This window comes from Felis catus, chromosome B2, assembly GCF_018350175.1.
Source record: "Felis catus isolate Fca126 chromosome B2, F.catus_Fca126_mat1.0, whole genome shotgun sequence".
In the NCBI taxonomy this organism is placed as follows: domain Eukaryota; kingdom Metazoa; phylum Chordata; class Mammalia; order Carnivora; family Felidae; genus Felis; species Felis catus.
Genome location: NC_058372.1, coordinates 28,207,960 through 28,231,622, shown reverse-complemented (window position 1 = coordinate 28,231,622; position 23,663 = coordinate 28,207,960). Strand labels below are relative to the sequence as shown.

At 37.6% G+C, this 23,663-nt stretch overlaps 1 protein-coding gene across 2 annotated transcripts in view; it reads right to left on the bottom strand.

Annotated features, from left to right (window-relative positions):
* Positions 1 to 23,663, bottom strand: part of EXOC2 (exocyst complex component 2) — a 283,378-nt gene that overhangs the window by 227,447 nt on the left and 32,268 nt on the right. The window contains exons 1-2 of one of the 2 annotated variants that reach the window (XM_003985860.5): positions 22,268 to 22,327; positions 2,627 to 2,787 (exon numbers count right to left, since the gene is read on the bottom strand). In XM_003985860.5, the coding sequence (XP_003985909.1) occupies positions 2,627 to 2,744 (118 nt within the window). In that variant the 5' untranslated portion in view covers positions 2,745 to 2,787; positions 22,268 to 22,327. Of the gene's footprint in view, positions 1 to 2,626; positions 2,788 to 22,267; positions 22,328 to 23,663 lie in introns of those variants that run through there. The other variant, XM_006931507.5, reaches the window with a different exon arrangement.

Here is a 23,663-nt window from a genome sequence, read left to right as displayed (position 1 = left end):
TTAATGCTTTTAAAGTTTATACTATCAAAAAGATTCTTGTCATTTTAAATATTAACTCATTTCAGAAAGGAAAATTACTCAACAATAAATGTCAGGATTTAACATAAAGTCATTCCTAATATAGGTTCCTTGCTAAAGAACAACCTTATGATTAAAACTGAGCAATGAGGGGCGCCTGGGTGGCTCAGTCAGTTAAGTGTCCAACTTCGGCTCAGATGATGATCTCACTGTGCTGACAGCTCAGAGCCTGGAGCCTGCTTCAGACTCTGTGTCTCCCTCTCTCTCTGCTCCTCCCCCACTCATGCTCTCTCTCTCTCTCTCTCCCTCAAAAATAAACATTTAAAAAATTAAAAAAAAAAAAAAACTGAACAATGACAGAGGCACACGGGTTAAACATTGGACTCAAGCCCCATGTCCAGCCCCACATTGGGATTCTCTCTCTCCCTCTCTGTCTGCCCCTCTCCCACTCCCACGTTCACACACTCTAAATAAATAAATAAGTAAATAAATAAATAAATCTTTTTTAAAAATTAAGAAATGGAATTAGCTTTCCAATATACTGACAGGAAGCCTAAAAACATGTTCAGATGAACAAACATGAATGATATCCATGAAAGCACAAGTTGGAAAAAACCTACCCAAAATAAGTTTATTCATCTAGTTGTAGCTGCTACAAAGCTTTCTCTGATTTAATATCTGCTCTGCATTTTAACTAAAAAAAAAATTAATAATCCTCATTTAATTTTAAACATAGATTTGAATAGATCATTTTAAATGTCATAAAAGTTAAATAAGATAGTAAGAAAGATTTCTTAATTTCTTAAGAACATTTTTAATAAGTCACTGCAAGCTAAGAAATCTGCTTCATACAATATAATATCTTTTTTTTAAGTAACTTGTAGAATTTCAAATAAACTGCTTTTATAATGTTTTACTTGGCTAGTGTAGACTTCATCTGAGCTAAAAACACTCAAATTATTTAGCAGGTTAAGTTTGCTTTTTTTATAAAATGGTTTCTTGGCAATACATAGGCAGGTTGAAAGCTGAACTAGTGAGGTTTATAAAAGTATACACACTTAGTCAAATAAGAACAGCACTGCCTGAAGCTAAAGCAAGATTAAAATTTACATAGACTAGTAACTGTCATGTTGGGAGCTTCCAGTTAAAATGTAGGACATAACCTCCATCTGTATGGTTTATTTGCCTGCATTCTGGGGACTATTCTACTTTGGATGAAGAAAAAACTAAAATGAGCTACATCAAAAAACCAAGACAAAAGTTAAATAAGACTATCTTCATAAGAATAATAATTTAAATATTGTTTACTGGAGAAACAAAAACCATGGCTAGAGAAAAATATAAAATAAGACATTTAAATAACACTAGTGAAAAGAATTAGCTGGGAAGTACAAAAATCAGTTATTAAATATAGTGCTGAGCTCCAATTTACTTTCTCTTTTCCAAGAGTTTTCCAGATGGCCAAAAAACAATCTGTCAACCTGCACCAATAATTCAAGAAAAACAAGTTCCAACTCATAATCTCCAGTATTTTACCAATAGGTCCCTCATAAATTAAGAAGAGTTCAGAGAATGTCTGAATCCAGAAAAGTTTATATGGGAAACTGGCATATACATGCACAGTAGCATATACTGAAGCCTCTCCCTTCCTCATTCTGAATGCACCTCTACTCTGAATGCACTTCAGAGTTCACAGGAAAATAATCCTAACTGACCATACAATTATATTTATAATTAGCTCTCTACCCTGGCTGTACATGATACTTATTTGCATTTTCAAAAAGATGATTAGGCTCCATCTTTAGACTGAGACATAGCAGCCCAGAGCATTTTTTTAAAGTTCTAGAGGAGATTAAGACAAGCCAAGGGATGGCCCCCAATGTTTACAGCAGCAGCATCTACAATAACTAACTTATGGAAACAGCTCAAATGTCCATCAACTAATGAGTAGATAAAGAAGATATACATATACAGAATATCACTCAGCCATAAAAAAGAATGCAATCTTGCCATTTGCAATGACATGGATAGAGCTAGAGACTATTATGCTAAGTGAAATAGTCAGAGAAAGACAAATACCATGTGATTTCACTCATGTGTAATTTAAGAAACAAAACAAATGGGCATAGGGAAAAAAGGGAAAGGCAAACTAAGAAACAGACTCTTAACTATAGAGATCAAACTGATAGTGTGGTACCAAGGAGAGAGAGTTTAGATTTGATTTGAAGGGCAATAAGAAACAGAAAAGGCATAATTCACAAGCACTAGAGAAAGAATACAAACAGTTGTATAATGGAGGGAAAAACTAAAGAGAGCAAAAATAGCTAGGAGGCTGTTTGAGCAATCAAAGCAGGAGAGATCAAAACTGAGGAAACGGAGGCAAAATCTCACCTGTGGGAAACTTTCTGAAGGACTTAGTGATAGGCAATTTTGACAAGATTTGATAAAATAATGATTTTAACAGAAAAGTCATAAAACCAAATAATTCTTTAATCTTTATTCAGCTCATTCTGTACAGATCACAATGTTGTTTTTATATCCTCTTGCCTCAACTGCCCACTATAAAACTGCATCTACCATGGAAACACAGCACAGTTCTTGCTCTTACCAATGAGGTCAGTTGGGCCAGTCCCAAGGTTTTCTCCTCTAATTATGACCTTTGTCCATGGTATTCCTTCGTTTGGAGAGATGCCTGTCACAAGGGGGGGTTGTCGCAATCGGGACATTCTGCTTTGTTGAGCAAACTGGAGATCTAGTTACAGAAGTAATCTGTTAGAAAGAAAAGAAAAGGATTAAGTGACAACTGAAATAAGCGTTGACTAAAAATACAAGAATGCTAGACACTAAGTACCAAAACAGAAAAACAATTCTTAAACATATAGTTCTGAATTTCTTAGTTGTCATTTAGCTTATCTGCCAACATCTCATGAACATTAAATTTACCAAGGACACTGTATCTAGTACTGTGAGGGAAATGTCAGAAAAATAATAGACAACTAAGCCCTTGGTTCTAGAACTTTCAATAAAATGACAGAACCTAATGTCACCATTTAGTTCTATGCTTATACCTGCAGAACCCTCAAAATATGCTAGAAATTGTTCTACTCTCAAAGTTGTTAAAGGAAAATGTTCTGATTATCATGTTCACAAATAGTAAAATACATCTATATTCCCATAGGTGTAGTGAACTTCACTTTATTTTTGTATTATACTTAGTATAACAACTCTTTTTCAATGTGATCAAATCAATATATTGACATTTTTACAAAACCTAGAATGTAGACCTACTGGCAAAAGCATGAATTTGCCAACTGTTCTGAGTGTAGCAGAGTTGGTAAAAGTGCAGTTTCTGAAGTCAAATACACTTGTTTTCACAGCCTGGTGCTCCAATTTACTAATTCTGTTCTAAACCCTCTGTTTTCATATATGTAAAATGAACCTCATAGTAGAACCTTTCAAAGATTACAATTAAGGTTACATAGGATAATCCTAGCACAGTACCTAGCATATAGTAGGCAACCAATACATAATAAAACCTCACTAATACACTCCCGAAGAACTCCTCAATTGCTCAAGGCTTCAGATGCCCCAGAACATGAAGGGGAGGTTCAGAGCAAAATAGCAAGAAATTGCAGGTTTTCTATATCTTCATATACTGAGAAGTTAAGACACCCTGGCATCTGCCTTCAACCTTGCAGTCTTCAGGAGATTAGAAGTTTAATCTCTGAAGAGCCAAGCTGAAGAGGACCTGTAATCAGGAATACCAGGCACAGTAAGGGTGATTAAGTGTCAACCTGCACACCTAACTGTGAGAATATTCAGGCCTCTTCCTTCTCTGCTCTTATACCTCTATCAGCAAGGTGTGAAAGCTCACCCTGCAATAAGTTGAATATTATTCTCTGGGGAAATTAAAGGGGAAAAAGACCAAAGATCTTGACATGTAAGGGTCTTCTCCCCCAAAAAGAAGGGCTATTTGCAGTCGTATTGCCCAACAGAAAATCCACTTACAAACTCTGCCCATATACAAACTAAACAAACCAGCTATCTCCAGACTCTAAAATATACAAGGACAGCCAAAGACTATAAGATGGTCAAGAAAAATATGTAAGAGAGAGATGGAAGTCAGATAAACAAAAAAATCCACAGAAAACAGAGATAAGGCAAATGTAATACACTAAACTGTGTCCCCTAAAAAATAGCATGCTACAAAGGTAAAATGAGTTTATATAGATGGGATCTAATCCAATATGACTGGTGTCCTTATAAGAAGATGAAATCAGGACACAGACACACATGCAAGAAGACCATTTAAGGACACAGGGAGAGGTCAACTAGCTATAAGACAAGGAGAAAGGCTTCAGATGAAACCAACCCTGCTGGCCCCTTTAACCTGCAGCCTCCAGAATCATGAGAAAATAAATTTCTATTGTTTCAACTTTTTAACTACCCAATCTATTGGACTTTGTTATGGCATTTTTAGCTAACAAACACAGAAGAAAAAGAAAAATAAAGCCTTTAAAAGTATTGTAAGCTTTGACCCCAAATTAGTATCTGCAGAGGGAGAAAATTTTTATCTTAAAGAATAGGATGTCATGAAAAGGAATCAATCCAAGAGTAAAAACTCTTGAAACTTTCAAAAGAGGCAAAAGAAAACAAGATTTATACTGTACTTTTAATGCAGGAACTGACACTGGTTTAACCAAAGGTAGCAATAAGGCTGCAAATAGGCAGATGTGTGTTTGGGAGTAGGAGAGGTGAATAAAGAGAGAAATGGAATTATACATTTTATCTAAAATTGATTATCAAGATAATGGCAGATTAGACACAGAATCTGGAAATGTGAAGGTAGATGGCAGAAGACTTATAGGTGTCTGGGTTATGTTGTATAATAAAAAATGTTACTGACCTTTGTCCCTAGTTTCTGGGAGACTCAAAATCCAGGAAGTATCTTTGTTATTCATGAGCCTTCAATATCGTATGTATGTAATATTCATGACATCTCACTATCAAAGCCTAACCAGAAAGGGCAACCATGTGATTAGAGGGTTGGGGTTTTGAGCCATCATCAGCTTGGCCTCTTCTAGAAAAGGGGAATGAGGCCTGAGATTGAGTTCAATCTCATAGCCAATGAGGCAATCAATCATGCCTACATAATTTATTTAATACAATTAAAATAACAAAACAACAACAAAAGAAGGACAGGAAAGAGATTACCAATCATCCAACAAACCAAATGAGAAAACTCAAGTTATTTTGAACCCCTCCCCTTCCCTATCCTACTTCCTAAATCAAAGAGTCAAAATCTTTCTGTTAGAATCCAAAGTCAACTATTCATCTCAGAGCCTGTGGTTTTCCCAGTTAAGACATTCACCTTCTCAGGGTGCCTGGGTGGCTCAGTTGGTTAAGCATCTGATTTCGGCTCAGGTCATGATCTCATGGTTCATGGGTCAGCTTCTATGCTGACAGCTGTGGTCTGCAGCCTGCTTCAGATTCTGTGTCTCCCTCTATTTCTGCCCCAACCCCACTCATGTTCTGTCTCTCTGTCTCTCTCTCTCTCAAAAATAAACATAAACTTTTTTTTTTAAATAAAGAAAAATCCTGTTTTTAAAAAAAGAAACATTAAAAAAATTTTTTAAAAAATTCATCTTCTCTCCCTGGATATTTAACAGACTTCTAACTGGTTACTCAGCCCCTATTACCTCTCCACTACAATCCACTCTCAGCAAACACCTGCTAAAATACAGATCTAATCAACATCATCCCAGATTTAAAAAAATCTTCCACGATACTCCACTACTCAGAAATCTCCAGTGCCACAAAATCCTTACCATTTTATTAAAACCTGTCACAATTATTCTGTATTTCCTACTTCACTCTCAATCATTTCCTTCATTTGATACTAACTATATAAGCCCATTCACCCTTTATGAACTGTCAAGAACTTTTATGCCTTCATGATTTATCTTATTTTGACTAAATAGAAAGTCTTTCCAAGTTTGCTAAACTCTTACCAATATTTCAAGGTCAATCTAAAATAGTCTCCCTGATCCTCTACAATGCTTCTGATACATAATTCTAATATTCACTGTGTTAAATCTTAGATATCATGTTTACATCTCCTCTTTGAAAACACAAGATGTTTAACCAACTCTATACAACCAATGCTTCTCATACATATCTCACAAAATAAACATATCATATGACTGCTGAAAGAAATCACATAAATTCTGAATGTTTTCTGAATGTTTCATGGTATCAGTGGAACACTGGAATTAAAATAGAAGAGAAGAAATACAAGGGGTAAAGTATAGATACATAGTCTATATAACCTATTGGGTATAGAAACATAGTCTATATACCTATTGGGTATAGAGACATGTATATTAGGTATATCCATGCAAAAATCTTTTAAAAGTTTAAAGGACACTTGTATACAACACCTTCACAAAGAATAAAATACTCAGTAATACATTCTACAAAAATGCAAAACTAGTACTTTGAAAATCACAAGACAAAATTGAAAAAGATTCAAAAGCTAAATAAATGGAAAGACATGGACAGGAAGGCTTAATACTGTTAAGATGACAATACTCAACTTGATCTGTAAATAAAATTCAATCCCTATTAAATTCTCAGCTGGCTTTTTTGCAGAAATTGACAAGCTGATCAGGAAATTGTATGGAAATGGAAAGGAACTAGGACACCTAAAGACACCAGCAGATTGAAATAAGGGGATGGAGAACCATCTATCATGACAATGGTCATCAAAAGAAAGCCGGATTACATCAGACAATCTAAATTTTAAAATAAAGACTGCAACAAGAGATGAAGAAGGGCATTCTATCATAATTAAGAGGTCTATCCACCAAAAAGATCTAACAATTGTAAGTTATTTAGGCCTCCAACATGAAAGAACCCAAATATGTAAGTCAATTAATCACAAACATAAAAAAAACTCATTGATAATAATACCATAATAGTAGGGGACTTCAACACCCCACTTACAACAATGGACAGATCATGTAAGCGGAAAATCAATAAGGAAAGAATGGTTTTGAATGATACACTGGACCAGATGAACTTAACAGATATATTCAGAACATTTCATCCTAAAGCAGCAGAACACACATTTTTCTTGAGTGCACATGAAACATTCTCCAGAATAGATCACATACTAGGTTATAAATCAATGCTCAACAAGTACAAAAAGATCAAGATCATACCTTGCATATTTTGAGACCATAATGTTATGAAACTGGAAATCAACCACAAGAAAGACCATGAATACTTGGAGATTAAAGAACATCCTACTAAAGAACGAATGGGTTAACCACGAAACTAAAGAGGAAATTAAAAAGTACATGGAAGCCAATGAAAATGAACACACGACAATCTAAAACTTCTGGGATGCAGCAAAGGCAGGCATAAGAGGGAAGTATATAGCAATCCAGGTCTTCCTGAAGAAGCAAGAAAGGTCTCAAATTCACAACCTAACCTTATACCTAAAACAGCTGGGGGAAAAAAAAAAAACCCAGCAAATAAAGCCCAAAACCAGCACAAGAAGGAAAATAATAGACCTCAGAGCAGAAATCAATGATACAGATATTAAAACAACAGAACAATGAAACCAGGAGTTGGTTCTTTGAAAAAATTAATAAAATTGGTAAACCCCCAGTCAGACTGATAAAAAAAAAAAGTACCCAAATAAATAAGAAAGAAAGAGGAGATCACAACAAACACTGCAGAAAAACAAACAATAAGAGAATATTATGAACAATTATACACTGAAAAATTCTGGAAGAAATGAACAAATCTGGAAGAAATGACAATCTGGAAGAAATTAACAAATTCCTAGAAACATATAAACTACCGAAACTGAAACAGAAAGAAATAGAAAATTTGAACAGACCCATAACCAGTAAAGAAATTGCATCAGTAATCAAAAATCTCCCAACAAACAACAGTCCAGGGCTAGATGACTTTTCAGGGGAATTCTACCAAACATTCAAAGAAGAGTTAACACCTACTCTTTTGAGGTTGTTCCAAAAAATATAAACGGAAGGAAAACTTCCAAACTGATTCTACGAGTCCAGCATTACCTTGATTCCAAAACCAAAGACCCTACAAAAAAGGTGAACTACAGACCAATTTCCCTGATGAACATGGATGCAAAAATTCTTAACAAGATACTAGCAAATGGGATCCAACAATACATTAAAAGAATTATTCACCACAATTAAATGGGATTTATTCCTGGGATGCAGGGCTGGTTCAATATCTGCAAATCAATCAATGTGATACATCACATTAAAAAAAGAAAGGATAAGAACCTCATGATACTCTCAACAGATGCAGAGAAAGCATGACAAAATACAGCATTCTTTCTTTATAAAAACCCTCAAGAAAGTAGGGAGAGAAGGAACATACTTCAAAATCATGAAGGCCATGTATGAAAAATTCACAACTAATATCATCCTCATTGGGAAAAAACTGAGCTTTCCCTCTAAGGCCAAGAACAAGACAGTGATGCCCACTCTCACCACTGTTAATCAACATAGTGTTGGAAGTCCTAGCCTCAGCAATCAGACAAAAAAAAAAAAATAGTAACAATAATAATAATGATACTAATAATAATAAATACAAATAAATTAAAAAAAATAAAAGGCATCCAATTCGGCAAGGAGGAAGTCAAACTTTCACTCTTCGCAGATGACATGATACTCCACTACATCAACAAACTGCTAGAACTGATACATGGATTCAGCAAAGTCGAAGGACATAAAAACAACATACAGAAATTGATTGCATTTCTATACACCAATAATAAAGCAACAGAAAGAGAAATCAAGAAATTGATTCCATTTAAAATTGCACCAACCACCATAAAATACCTAGGAATAAGCCTAACAAAAGAGGTGAAAATCTATAAACTCAAATCTATACAAAGCTTATGAAAGAAACTGAATTAGAAGACACAAGAAAGTGGAGAAAATTCCATACTCATGGATTGGAAGAAAAAATATTGTTAAAATGTCGATACTACCCAAAACAATCAGCACATTCAATGCAATCTCTATCAAAATAACACCAGCAGTCTTCACAGAGCTAAATAAACGATTCTAAAATTTGTATGGAACCAGAAAAGAGCCTGAATAGCCAAAGCAATCCTGAAAAAGAAAACCAAAGCTGGAGACATCACAACTCTGGACTTCCAAGTTGTATTACAAAGCAGTAATCATTAAGACAGGATAGTACTGGCACAAAAACAGACACATAGATCAGTGGAACAGAATAGAGAAACCAGAAATGTTCCAATGTATGGCCAACTAATCTTTGACAAAGCAAGAAAGAATATCCAATGGAAAAAAGTCAGTCTCTTCAGCAAATGGTGTTGGGAAAACTGGACAGCAACATGCAGAAGAATGAACCTGGACCACTTTCTTATACCATACAAAAAAATAAACTCAAAATGGATGAAAGACCTAAATGTAAGACAGGAAGCCATCAAAATCCTAGAAGAGAAAACAGGCAACAACCTCTTTGACCTCGACCGCAGCAAGTTCTTAGTTGATATGTCTCCAGAGGCAAGAAACAAAAGCAAAATGAACTATTGGGGCCTCATCAAGGTAAAAAGTTTCTGCACAGTAAACAATCAGCAAAACTAAAGGCAACCAACAGAATGGGAGAAGATATTTGCAAATGACATATCAGTTAAAGGGTTAGTATCCAAAATCTATAAAGAACTTTTCAAACTCAACACCCCAAAAAACAAATAATCAAGTGAACAAATGGGCATAAAACATGAATAGACACTTTTTCAAAGAAGACATCCAGATGGCTAGCAGATACATGAAAAGATGTCCAACATCACTCATCATCAGGGAAATACAAATCAAAACCACAATGAGATACTACCACACACCTGTCAGAATGGCTAAAATTAACAACTCAGGTGATAATTGATGTTGGCGAGGATGCAGAGAAAGAGGAACCCTTTCACACTGCTGGTGGGAAAGCAAACTGGTACAACCACTCTAGAAAACAGTATGGAGGTTCCTCAAAAACGTAAAAATAGAACTACCTATGACTCAGGTATTTACCCAACAGACACAGGACTGCTGATTCGAAGGGGCACATGCACCCCAGTGTTTATGGCAGCACTATCAACAATAGCCAGAGTATGGAAAGAGCCCAAATGTACATCGACTAATAATTGGATAATGAAGATGTAGTGTGTATACATATAGTGAAATATTAGTCAGCAATCAAGAAGAATGAAATCCTGCCATTTGCAACAACATGGATGAACCAGAGTATATTATGCTAAGTGAAATAAGTCCATCAGAGAAAGATAAATATCATATGATTTCACTCATATGTGGAACTTAAAAAAATAAAACAGAGGGGAAGGGAAGGAAAAATAAGATAAAAACAGAGAGGGAGACAAACCATAAGGGACTCTTAAGTAGAGAGAACAAACTGAGGTTTGCTTGAGGGGTGTTGTGTGGCAGGATGAGCTAAATGGGCGATTACCATGAAGGAGGGCATTTGTTGGGATGAACATTTGGTGTTACATGTAAGTGATGAATAACTAAATTCTATTTTTGAAATCATTAATACACTATATATTAACTAACGTATTTTTTTAATTAAAAAAAATGTTAAAAAAAAAGATAACAAAAAATTTCTTCAGGGGGTATCTGGGTGGCTCAATCGATTAAGTTTCTGACTCTTGATTTCAGCTCAGGTCATGATCTCACTGTTGGCAGATCAAGCCTCAGGTTGGGCTCTGCACTGAGCATGGAGCCTGCCTGGGTTTCTCTGCCTCTATCTCTCTCTGCTCCTCCATGCCCCCGTCCCCCACCACCGAATGTGTGTGTGTGTGTGTGTGTGTGTGTGTGTGTGTGTGTGCTCTTGCTCTCTCAAAATTAATAAGTAAACATTAAAAAAAATCTTCAGGTAAGTTTAAAGAGGCATACAAAGTTTATAGTATTTTGCTAGGATATTTCAGAGAATTTCAAAATCACTCAATACACACAGATATTAGATACTCAGTTTTCATCTGAGAGAACTTCACAGTTTACTAGCACAGGGAGCTAAACAAAATCATAAAGCCACAGTCCTATGGCTTGAGGAGTAGGAGGATGGAGCTTTGAGCCAACAATAACTAGAAAGAGAGGAACAAAGTCCTGGAGCAGATGGAGCCACAGAGGCAGAAAAAACATTACTGAAACCCTGGGCTGAACCCTGAACTGTATGTGAGAGACTCCAAATAGCACAGTAGACAGCAACAGCTTAAAGAATGAAAGAAGCAGTGATTTCAATTGCTGCCCACTACAGGAGAGACAAGATTTTGAAATCTGAATCTAATCAAATTAACAATGTCTATTAAAAAATATTCTTTAATGAAAAATTTTTAAAAAGCCAATGCTCTTCAGAAGAATACAAAAGAATCCAAAGTCTTTAAAATGTATTATCCACATACCTAGGATACAATAAAAATGACTGGACCCATTTAAAAAAAGTGAAAAATACATAGCCCCTAGTCAAGTAACAAAGCAGACAATAGAAACAAAATGAGCCAAATCCAAATTAGTAAACAAGAATCTGAAAGAGTTTATAACAAATAAGCTATTAAAGAACATATTATCATAATGAATGAATGTATGGATATTCAAAATAGCAAAACTGAAATGGAAATTCTAGGTACAATATATGAAATGAAAAATACACTGATGAGTTGAACAAAAGATAGTTGAAGAAACAACGAACATGACCATAGATCAATAGAAACTATATAATATAAAGAAGAGGAAAAAGAAAAGGAACCTATGGACCAGGGACGTATGGAAAATATCGAACACTGGTATGAGTGAAGTCTCAGAAGGAGAGAGGAGAGAAAATGGGGCAGAAAACAATACTTCAAGAAAACAATGGGTGAAATTTTCCCAAATTTATTGAAAACTGTTATTTTCTAGATACCTACGAAGTCCAGCAATCCCTAGGCAAGATAAATATAAAGAAAATTGCACCAAGACACACTGAAGTCAAACTGCTAAAAATCAAAGATACAATCTTAAAAGCAGATGTGAATAACAGTGACACAATAACACTGATAAATAAGAATGACTGTATGATGATAATTTCCAATCAGAAAAACTAGCCAAAAGACAAATGGAACATCCTTAAAGTGCTGAAAAGGGAAAAAAAAGTCAAAAATGAAGGTTTATTTTTAACGTTTATTTATTTTTGAGAGAAAGAGACAGAGTGTGAGTGGGGGAGGGGCAGAGAGAGGAGACAGAATTGAAAGCAGGCTCCGGGCTCTGAGTTGTCAGCACAGAGCCCAACGTAGGGCTCGAACTCACGAGCAGTGAGATCATGACCTGAGCTGAAGTTGATGAGCTGATATGTTCATGGGTTCGAGCCCCGCATCAGGCTCTGTGCTGACAATGTGGAACCTGTTTGGGATTCTCTTTCTCTTTCTGTCATTCTCTTAAACTTAAAAAATTCTTGGGGCACCTGGGTGGCTCACTCAGTTGGGCGTCTAACTCTTGATTGTAGCTCAGGTCATGATCTCACAGTTCATTAGTTCCAGCCTCGCACTGGTCTCTGTGCTGACAGCATGGAGCCTGCTTGGGATTCTCTCTCTCCCTCTCTCATGCCATTCCCTGCTTACTCTCTCAAAAATAAACATTTAAAAAAATTCTTCTAATAAAAAAGAGATTAACAACGTTAGCTGTAGACAAAGCACTTATATACTGCTGGTGGAAATGGAAATTGGTACAGCCACTATGGAAAATAGCAAGGAGGGTCCTCAAGAAATTAAAAATAGTTTTTCACAATAGGTTTGCCACCAGAACAGAGGGTGTCATGAAACCACTGCTAAATCTAAGCCAAAATGGATAAGGAAAAGGCTCAATCCAACACCATTATCATTAGACACGTAGATTTGGGCACGTTTACCACCCTTGGCAATCTTATCTAAAATGTGGTGGGATCAATATAAGAACCATTACGATATTTGAGAAGAAACCTGCTGAGATGAGAAAGAGCACCTTCAAGTATGCCTGGATCTTGGATGAACTGAAAGCTGAATGTGAGTATGGTATCACCACTGATATCTCTGTGGAAATTTGAGACCAGCAAGTGTTATGTGACCATCATTGGTGCCCCAACACACAGAGACTTGATAAATATAAATATATATGTATGTGTAGATATATAAATATATGATTATAGGCACACGTCAGACTATGCTGTCCTGGTTGCTGTTGATGGTGTTTATGAATTTGAAGCAAGTGTCTTCAAGAATGGGAATGATGAGGGATAGAAGCAGAAAAATGTTCATCTTTAGCCCAGAATGCTGACCTCTAACCTGCATAGTTCTGATAAGGATCAAATACATGCTTGTTGCTATATTCTTAAAAGGTATAATGAATGCTTGTAAATCTCACCTACAATTAAGCACCCAAGAAATCTTGCGAAAGTAGTTTTACAAGTAGAAATTCGAAGAAAACATTTATGATCTAATACTCCCTCCGTGTCCCCTCCCCCACGATCCCTAAGCATATAAGCTCTAGCCTCATACAGCAAAAGTACAACTCTTTCTGTCCACAGGTCCTATCCCCATGCTACTTGAATGAACTTACTAAGTTGCACCATGAAATGTCTCAAGGATCCTTGGAGACTCTCTCAAATGATCCCGCAACAGGAAGACACATGAGCATGTCCCTCTGGCTTACACACTGAGTCTGAAACAACTAATTATTGGTATTAACAAAATGGATACCATTAAGCCACTCTACAGCCAAAAGAGATATGAGGAAATTAAGTAAGTCAGCACCTACATTAAGAAAATTGGCTACAACCCTGACACAGTAGCATTTGTGCCAATTTCTGGTTGGAATGAGAACAACATGCCTTGGTTCAAGAGATGGAAAATAATTCTTAAAGATGGTAATGACAGTGGAGCAATGCTGCTTGAAGCTCTAAATTGTATCCTACACCCAACTCATCCAACTGACAAACCCTTGCATCTGACCCTCCTCCAGGACATCTACGAAATTGGTGGTATTGGTTCTGTGTCTTTGGGCTGAGGGAAGACTCTCAAACCCAGCATGATGGTCACCTTTGTTCCAGTCAACATTACAACTGACTCTTGAGTGAAGCTCTTCCTAGGGACAATGTGGGCTTCAATGTAAAGAATTTGTCTGCCAGAGATGTTGATCGAGGTAACATGGCTGGTAACAGCAAAATGACCCACCAACAGAAGCTACTGGCTTCATGGCTCAAGTGATTAACCTAAGCCCTCCAGGCCAAATCAATGCTGGTTTGTGCCTGTGCTTGCAAGTTTGCTGAGATGAGAGAAAAGACTGATCATCATTTTGAAAAGTAGCCAGAAGTTACTCTTGAAATGGGGATCCTGTCATTGTTGATATGGTTCCTGGCAGGTTCACATGTGTTGAGGGCTCCTCTGACTATCCTCTTAGGGGTCATGTTGCTGTTCATGACATGACAGACAGTTGCTGTGGGTGTCATCAAAGCATGGACAAGAAGACTGCTGGAGCAGGCAAGGTCACCAAATCTTCTCAGAAAGGTCAGAAACCTAAATGGATATTATCCCTAATACCTGCCACCCCAATCTTAATCAGTGGTGGAAGAACAGTCTCAGTACTATTTGTCTCAATTCATTTAAGTTTAATAGTAAAAGACTAGTTAACAATAATAATGCAGAGAAAACCTTAAGAAGGAAAGGAGAATAATCTGAACCATTTGGCATGTGGGTGGGGGCAGTGTGTATATATGGCAGTTTTAAATTATTAGTTTTTAAATTCATTATTTTTTTTAATGTTTTCATTATTTATTTTGAGAGGAAGAGAGAGAGAGAGTTTATACTGACAGTGCAGAGCCCAACACGATGCTCCATCTCATAAACCATGAGATCATGGCCTGAGCCAAAATCAAGAGTTGGACATTTAACCAACTGAACCACTCCAGGCGCCCCTTAAATTCAGTACTAAAAGAAAAAAAATTTTTAATATTTATTTTTGAGAGAGACAGGGAAGGGGGGGGGGCGGGAGGGGGAGGAGCAGACAGTGGGAGACAGAGGATCCAAAGCAGGCTCTGTGTTGACAGCAGACAGCCTGATGCGGGACTCAAAGGCATGAGCCATGAAATCATGACCTGAGCCTAAGTCACACAACTTCACCCACTGAGCCACCCAGGCACCTCGAAATTCAGTATTTTTTGATGGAAACAACTTGACCAAAAATCTGCAGAAATTTTGAAACCCATTAAAACAATGTTTAATGAAGAAAAAAAATTTTTAAGAAACTTTCATATGATGCAGCAACCCCACTTCTGAATATATAGCCTAATGAAATAAAATCATTATCTCAGGGAGATATATGTATTCTCATGTTTACTGCAGCATTCATTATTCACAATAGCCAAGATATGGAAACAACATAAATGTCAATGGATGGATGAATGAATAAAAGAAAATGTAACATACACATACAATGGATTATTATTTAGCCTTTAAAAAGAAGGGAATCTTGTCATTTGTGTAAGATGGATAAAACTAGAGAACATTACGCTTAGTGAAATAAGCCATTCAGAGAAAGACAAATATTACATGGTATCACTAAAAAAATGTGGAACCTAAAAAAATAAGTAAAAAATAAAAACTTTTTTTTTTTAAGGCTAACTCATAGAAACAGTAGAATGATGACTGTCAGGGGTTGTAGAGTAAGGGAAATGGGGAAAAGCCAATAAAAGGATACAAACTTTCAGTTACAAATAAAGTCTAAGGATCTAATAGTGACTACCTGGTAACACCATATTGTATATAACAAATTTGCTGAGAGAATAGAGCTGAAGTATTTTCACCAAATAAATAAAACAAAAAAGGGTAAATACGTGAAATGATAGATGTGTAGATCAGCAACATGCAGAAGGATGAAACGAGACCCCTTTCTTACACCATTCACAAAAATAAACTCAAAATGGATAAAGGACCTGAATGTGAGACAGGAAACCATCAAAACCCTAGAGGAGAAAGCAGGACAAAACTTCTCTGACCTGAGCTGCAGCAATTTCTTACTTGACACATCCACAAAGGCAAGGGAATTAAAAGCAAAAATGAACTATTGGACCTCATAAAGATAAAAAGCTTCTGCACTGCCAAGGAAACAATCAACAAAACTAAAAGGCAACTAACAGAATGGGAAAAGATATTTGCAAATGACATATTGGACAAAGGGCTAGTATCCAAAATCTATAAAGAGCTCACCAAACTCCATACCTGAAAAACAAATAATCCAGTGAAGAAATGGGCAGAAAACATAAATACACACTTCTCTAAAGAAGACATCCAGATGGCCAACAGGCACATGAAAAGATGCTCAACATCACTCCTCATCAGGGAAATATAAATCAAAACCACACTGAGATACCACCTCATGCCAGTCAGAGTGGCGAAAATGAACAAATCAGACTATAGATGCTGGCGAGGATGTGGATAAACGGGAACCCTCTTGCACTGTTGGTGGGAATCCAAACTGGTACAGCTGCTCTGGAAAACCAGTGTGGAGGTTCCTCAAAAAATTAAAAACAGATCTACCCTGTGATCCAGCAATAGCACTGCTAGGAATTTACCCAAGGGATACAGCAGTGCTGATACGTAGGGGCACATGTACCCCAATGTTTATAGCAGCACTTTCAACAATAGTCAAATTATGGAAAGAGCCTAAATGTCCATCAACTGATGAATGGATAAAGAAATTGTGGTTTATATACACAATGGAGTACTACGTGGCAATGAGAAAGAATGAAATATGGCCCTTTGTAGCAACGTGGATGGAACTGGAGAGTGTTATGCTAAGTGAAACAAGTCATACAGAGAAAGACAGATACCATATGTTTTCACTCTTATGTGGATCCCGAGAAACTTAACAGAAGACCATGGGGGAGGGGAAGGAAAAAAAAAAAAAAAAAGAGGTTAGAGAGGGAGGGAGCCAAAACATAAGAGACTATTAAAAACGGTGAACAAAGTGAGCGTTAATGGGGGCTGGGAGGGAGGGGAGGGTGGGTGATGGGTACTGAGGAGGGCACCTGTTGAAATGAGCCCTGGGTGTTGTATGGAAACCAACTTGACAATAAATTTCATATTTAAAGAAAAAAAATCATTGCTTGATTTGGGACCCCTATCACTATGGGATCAGATAATAGGCCAGCGTTCATGGCTGATGTGGTGTGGCTGGTGGCAAAGGGGTTAAAGATCACCTCGAAGTTACACATGGCATACCAACCCCAGAGCTCCAGGAAGGTAGAATGAATGAACCGAACCCTGAAGCTACAATTAAGTAAACTATGCCAGGAAACCCACCTACACTGGGACCAGGTGTTGCCAAATGCCTTGTTAAGTAAGAATCAGGTATAGCACCACTAAGCAGATGGGGTTCTCCCCTTATGAAATCTTTATGGGTGCCCTTTCCCAATTATTAAGGGCATAAGGGGGGGACCTAAATGAGATAGGCAATCTAACCCTAAGGCAAGAGATACAGACCCTTGGCTCTACCCTAACCATCTTACACCACTGGGTTAGGGAGTGATTACCTGTGAGTCTGACCACAGAGGCTCACCCCTTTGAACCAGGAGATGCTGTATGGGTGAAGAAGTAGAATGTCCAACCCCTAAAATCCCTCTGAAGGGGCCCGTTCACTGTCATTCCGTCCACCCCTACTGAAGTAAAGATAACCGAGGTGGGTCTCTGGATTCACCATAGCAAAATTAAGCCAGCATCTTGAAACTGGGAGCTGATTCATCAATGCCATGCAAGCTGACCATATGGAAGAAGCAATGTGCAACTCCAGAGGCTCTGGGAGACTGCAGCCCTGCAGTGACTGGGGACAGTCACTCCGGACGCTGACTAATCTACACACAGCAGAAGCTTGAGAAATCAATGGTCTGGTGGAACAGATAGACTGTCCCTATTTTCTATATCTGTTCCCTTACTGTGAAGAGCTGTCACCCCTTGTGTCTTGCCATCACTGTGATTCTTGCTCTACTTTTTGCCACAGGATTGGCAGAGGCCGCCCTGGCCAGATGGCAGTATGGTGAGAGATTTCTGCTAGCACTCACCTTCCTTTTGTGGATAGGATGCTTCATTGGTATCGGCTGCTTCTAATCTGGACCCTTTCTGTAGACCTAGATTCCTCATCATGTGACCCATGTATTCACATAACCAAGTCAGGCCAGGGAGTCACTTGGACCTTACTATACCATACTCACTTCTTATGCCAAGGAAAAGTCCTGGGGACCTGCAGACATAATAAGACCACATATTCTATCTGCCAATGGGAGAGTCAATATACTTGCTTTGACCCACAACACTCCCCCAGTGAAGATTGTTTAGAAGTCCGATCCTACCAAGAGTAGGGGGCCTTGGTCAGCTAAACACAAATTATTAACCCAAAACGACAAGTGTCAATGCTGTTTGACATATGTGTGGTTATAGGTATTGGCCCAGAGGCATGTCATATGAAAAAAGTGGGCACTTGTCATAGAGGGCCCAAGGACTCTTGCTATACCATGCAGAGGCTTAGATTAGGAGCAGGAATACTGACTCAATGACAAACACGTGTGTGAGGAAAATGGTTTTGGTGCCTATACACCTGAGTTTTTATGCCCTAGCAGGAGCTGTGTTCCATGGACTACTTGGGAAAAAAGAAGGCACGACAGCATTCTTTCAGAAGGGAGTGACTACACCAAATTGTCAGTTGGGGACCTGTAATCCAGTTAATTTTACTACTCTTAACCTGGGAGACCCCTGATGGAACGGTAGCTGGCAGATGGGGATATATATCCATGGACGGGGCACAGACACAGGAACAGTGTCGTATTTTAAGAGAGTTATTGTCACACATAAGGCCACAACTCACCAGGTCTTTCATTCCTTTTATGAAGAAATGGAGAAGGGTCCTCCTCCTGTCTGTCACAATGAAAAATCTATTTCTAGCCCTAGCAGAGACTATAGCCCAAACTCTAAAGATCTCTTCTTGTTATGTATGCGAGGGAACCAACATGAGGGATCAATGGCCATAGGAGGCTAGAGAATTAGATCCCTGATAACCTTATAATGGAACAGAATGCCCCAACCCTACTACTGGGGTTTGGCTCCTCAAAACCTCAATTACTGGAAAAAAAAAAAAAAACCTGCCTTGCCCAGGGGGAAAGGAAGTTCACCATCTCTGTTGGAAGCTTAACATGCCTACCTAGGCCAAAGATTTTATAACTCAGGAAACCCAATGGTGGGGAACCCCAGATCACGTTGAGCCAGATCCCCACCCCTTGTCCAACTTCTCTCATCTCCAAGAGGCCTGGGACATTGTCGACACAGTCATCAAATGGTGGGCCCCAGGTGGACTATACTGGATATGTGGAAGAACAGACTACACAACACTTCCCTCAGGCTGGTCAGGATCATGTGTGCTGGGAAATATTTGTTCATCTTTCTTCCTAATCCCACTTGCCAGAGGGGAACATTTGGGAATCCAAGTGTATGGGGACAGGGAGACTCAAAGGAAACAACATGCCCTACCAATTGGCAACTGGAAAGATAATGAATGGCCTCCCAAGTGTATAATCCAATATTATGGCCCTGTCACCTGGGCAGAAGATGGATCCTGGGACTAATGCACTCCCATCTGCATGCTAAACCGCATAATCAGACTGCAAGCAGTTGTACAAATTATAACCAATGAAACTGCCAGAGTTCTTAACTTACTAGTCATGCAGCAAACTAAAATGAGCAATGTTATCTATTAAAATTGCTTGACGTTAGATTATTTGCTTGCTTCGGAGGGAGGAGTTTGTGGAAATTTTAACCTGAGCAACTGCTGCCTACAGATAGATGATGAAGGAAAAGTCATAGAGGCGATAAATCGAATGAGAAAGGTTGCTCATGTCCCAGTCCAGACCTGGAAAGGTTGGGACCCCAGGGAGTTATTTGGAGGATGGTTTTCAACTCTTAGGGGATTCAAAATCCTCATAGGTATTATTCTCGTAATTTGGTGACCTTGCTTAATCCTACCTTCCCTAGCTCCCCTGGTTATGCAGTCTGTCTCCAGCCTCACTGACATAATGGTCAAAAAGAAAACAGCCATGCATGTGATGATGTTATGGAAGTATAAACCCCTAACCAAGATGATGCTCTTTGACCCAAAGTAAGGGGTCCGAGCATCAATAGGGGTAATGTGGTAGAGTCCCTCCCTAAGGAATATCGTGAAAACCTAAAGCCAAGGGAAGGCGACCTGGCTACGTGCAGGTATGCAACATTCCTCACAACTCTGCAACAAAGACCATCCATTCAGACTTTGAATGTTACTATATATGGGAGACAAAGGAGCAAAACTTGTACAAAAGGAAAACCCCCATTGCACTAGGGGCTCAGTGTTTTGGGTACAAACCCAGTGAGCCCATGCCAGCACAATGAGTGAAGTTGCTTCCTGGACAGAAAAGGTTCAGTGTCCTGTCTCTCTGTGTAAGAATCCTGCTACAAATTCATCATCAAAAACTTTCCTATAAAGAAAACCCCAGAAGTGCACCTGGGTGGCTCAGTCAGTGAAGAATACAACTTTGGCTCAGGTAATGATCTCGCAGTTTGTGAGTTAGAGCCCCAAGCTGGGCTCTGTGCTGACAGCTCAGAACCTGAAGCCTGTTTCAAATTCTGTGTCACCCTCTCTCTCTCTGCCCCTCCCCTACTCATTCTCTTTCCTCTCAAAAATAAACATTAAAAAAAGAAGAAGAAAAAAAAAAGAAAAGAAAACTCCAGACCTAGTGGTTTCACTGATAAAAACTATCAAAGATTTAAGGAAAAATAATACCAAGCCTGAAGCCTGTTTCAAATTCTGTGTCTCCTTCTCTCTCTGCCCCTCCTCTACTCACTCTCTTTCTCTGAAAAATAAACATTAAAAAAAGAAGAAAGAAAGGAAAAAAAAACTCCTGACCTAGTGGTTTCACTGATAAAAGCTATCAAACATTTAAGGAAGAAATAATACCAAGCCTACATGAATTATTTCAGAAAACAGAAGCTGTGGGAAGACATCATGACCATGTGGGGTTTATAAACTCTGCTGTGCAAAGGCAGTTTCCCTTTCAAAACTCAATCACTGTAAATCACATTAAAGTAAAAAGAAAAACCATGTATTTATCTAAAAAGATGTAGAAATCATTGACAAAATTCAATACCTATTCATGATTTAAAAACCTCAACAAACTAGAAATAGAAAGGACCTCTTAATAAAGGAAAACGGGGTGGGAGGGATCACCTAACATTACACTTAATGATGAAATATACAGTGCTTTTCCTCTCAGACCAGTAAATAAAGGAAAAATGTCTCACTCATTTTGTCTATATAACAATGTTCTAGAGGTCCTAGCCAGTGCTATAAGACAATAAGGCTAAAGAAATAAGCGGCATAATAATTGCAAAGGAAGTATTTCCATTTGCAGATGTCATGATTGTTTATATAGAAAATCCTAAGGAATCTACTAAGCAACTAATAGTACTAATAACTGAATTTAGCAAGATATCATTATTCATGGTTAATATACAAAAAGTATCTACTTTAAATTCTAGTGGGAAACAATTACAGTCAAATTTTTAAAAGTTCTGTTTAAGAATATCATTATAAAAACCAAAATACTTAAAACATACATTTAATAAAAACAACATACAAGACTTCTTGAAAACTTTAAAATATAACAGAGAAGGCAAAAAAAGAACTAAATAAGTGAAGAACTATACAGTCTATGGGCCAGATAATTCAATGTTATTGAAATATCAATTCTCCCCAAATGGAAGAGTAAGTTATACAAGCTTATGTAAAGAAACTAGCAAGCTGATGCTAAAATTCCTACAGATCTTCAAAGAACCTACAATAGCCAAAACAGTTTTAGGAGGGGAAAAGTTTTTTAACTTTTTTTTAACTCTTACAGAACATGATTTAAAGACTTATTATGAATCTACAGTAATCAAGACAGTGAGTTGCTGGCATAAGGATAACCTAATGAATGAGAAGAACAGAGTTCAGAAATGGACCCATGCTTATATAACCCGTTGATTTTTGACAACACAACAAAACAATTCAAGGGAAATAAAAACATTTTCATCAAATGGTATTGAAATAATTCAGTTTCCACATAGGGGGGAAAAAGAATATAAATGTAGACTCACACCACTTACAAAAATTAATTCAAGGGGCGCCTGGGTGGCGCAGTCGGTTAAGCGTCCGACTTCAGCCAGGTCACGATCTCGCGGTCCGGGAGTTCGAGCCCTGCGTCGGGCTCTGGGCTGATGGCTCAGAGCCTGGAGCCTGTTTCCGATTCTGTGTCTCCCTCTCTCTCTGCCCTTCCCCCGTTCATGCTCTGTCTCTCTCTGTCCCAAAAATAAATAAACGTTGAAAAAAAAAATTTAAAAAAATTAATTCAAGATGGATCACATCTAAACATAAAATTATAAACAATAAAGAAGATAAAATAAGAGGGCATCTCTACACATAGAGTTCTTCTCCAACATGGCAAACAATAACCATACATTGAAAAACCTGATATTTTTAGACTTCATCAAAATTGAAACTTTCTCGTCAAAAGAAAATAAATAGGCAACCATACACTGGCAGAAAATATTCTCAATAGATTTATCTGACAAAGGACTTTATATCAAAAACATAATTTTTCAACTTAAGTAACCTGATTTTTAAAAAAATGAGCAAAAACTCTGAAAATCCTCTTTATAAAAGATGAACTCAGAGTTTTTAATAAACATATATATGACATATATGATGGACAGATACACAGATAGGCAGATGTATGTATCCAATAGATTGTAAGTGTGTGTTTCCTAGCTCTGTACACAATGAGAGAGGCTACACGTAATATTACATAAGTGGCAATGAGCATACCTAACTTCTAAGTACCATCATCCAATAAAGGGAACCAGAATCCTTGGGAGAAACTGCTGATTCCAGGGCCAAAGCAGGACAACTACAAGATAAACCTAAATCATTTTGTTACATCAGTAGGGAAGTACTCACCGAAGGGGCTCCCATTACCCAAATCTGAGACATTTGGACATCAAAAAATTAATGATAGCAATGCATTGTAATCTATTATATAAGAAAATATGCAAGACCATCCTATTAACATAAACCAGTAAAAAAAATAGAGAAGAAAACTCTCCTTACTACAGAATGTTAACCAATAAATAAGAAAGTTATGATGCAATTATTAATTACCAATGGATGCTAAAACTAGTGTTTGGCTTAAAAAAATGGATATTTACATAGTCTCAAAGCATCTCTCTACAAATTACCTACAAAGGGAAAAACAGTAATTTTACAAAAGATCTGACACCTATCACGTTAACCAAGTGATCCAAATTAAAATCACCAATGTTGAGACAAACATCATGTCGTTGATGTATTACACTGGGAAGAATCTGACATCACTTCTGTGATAGTCCTGCTAAAAATGCATAACCCAAAACCAATCATCAGACAACCTAAATTCACAGACATTCTATAAAATCATTGGTCTGTACTCTTTGAAAATGTCAAGGTCAATAAAAACAAAGAAAAGCT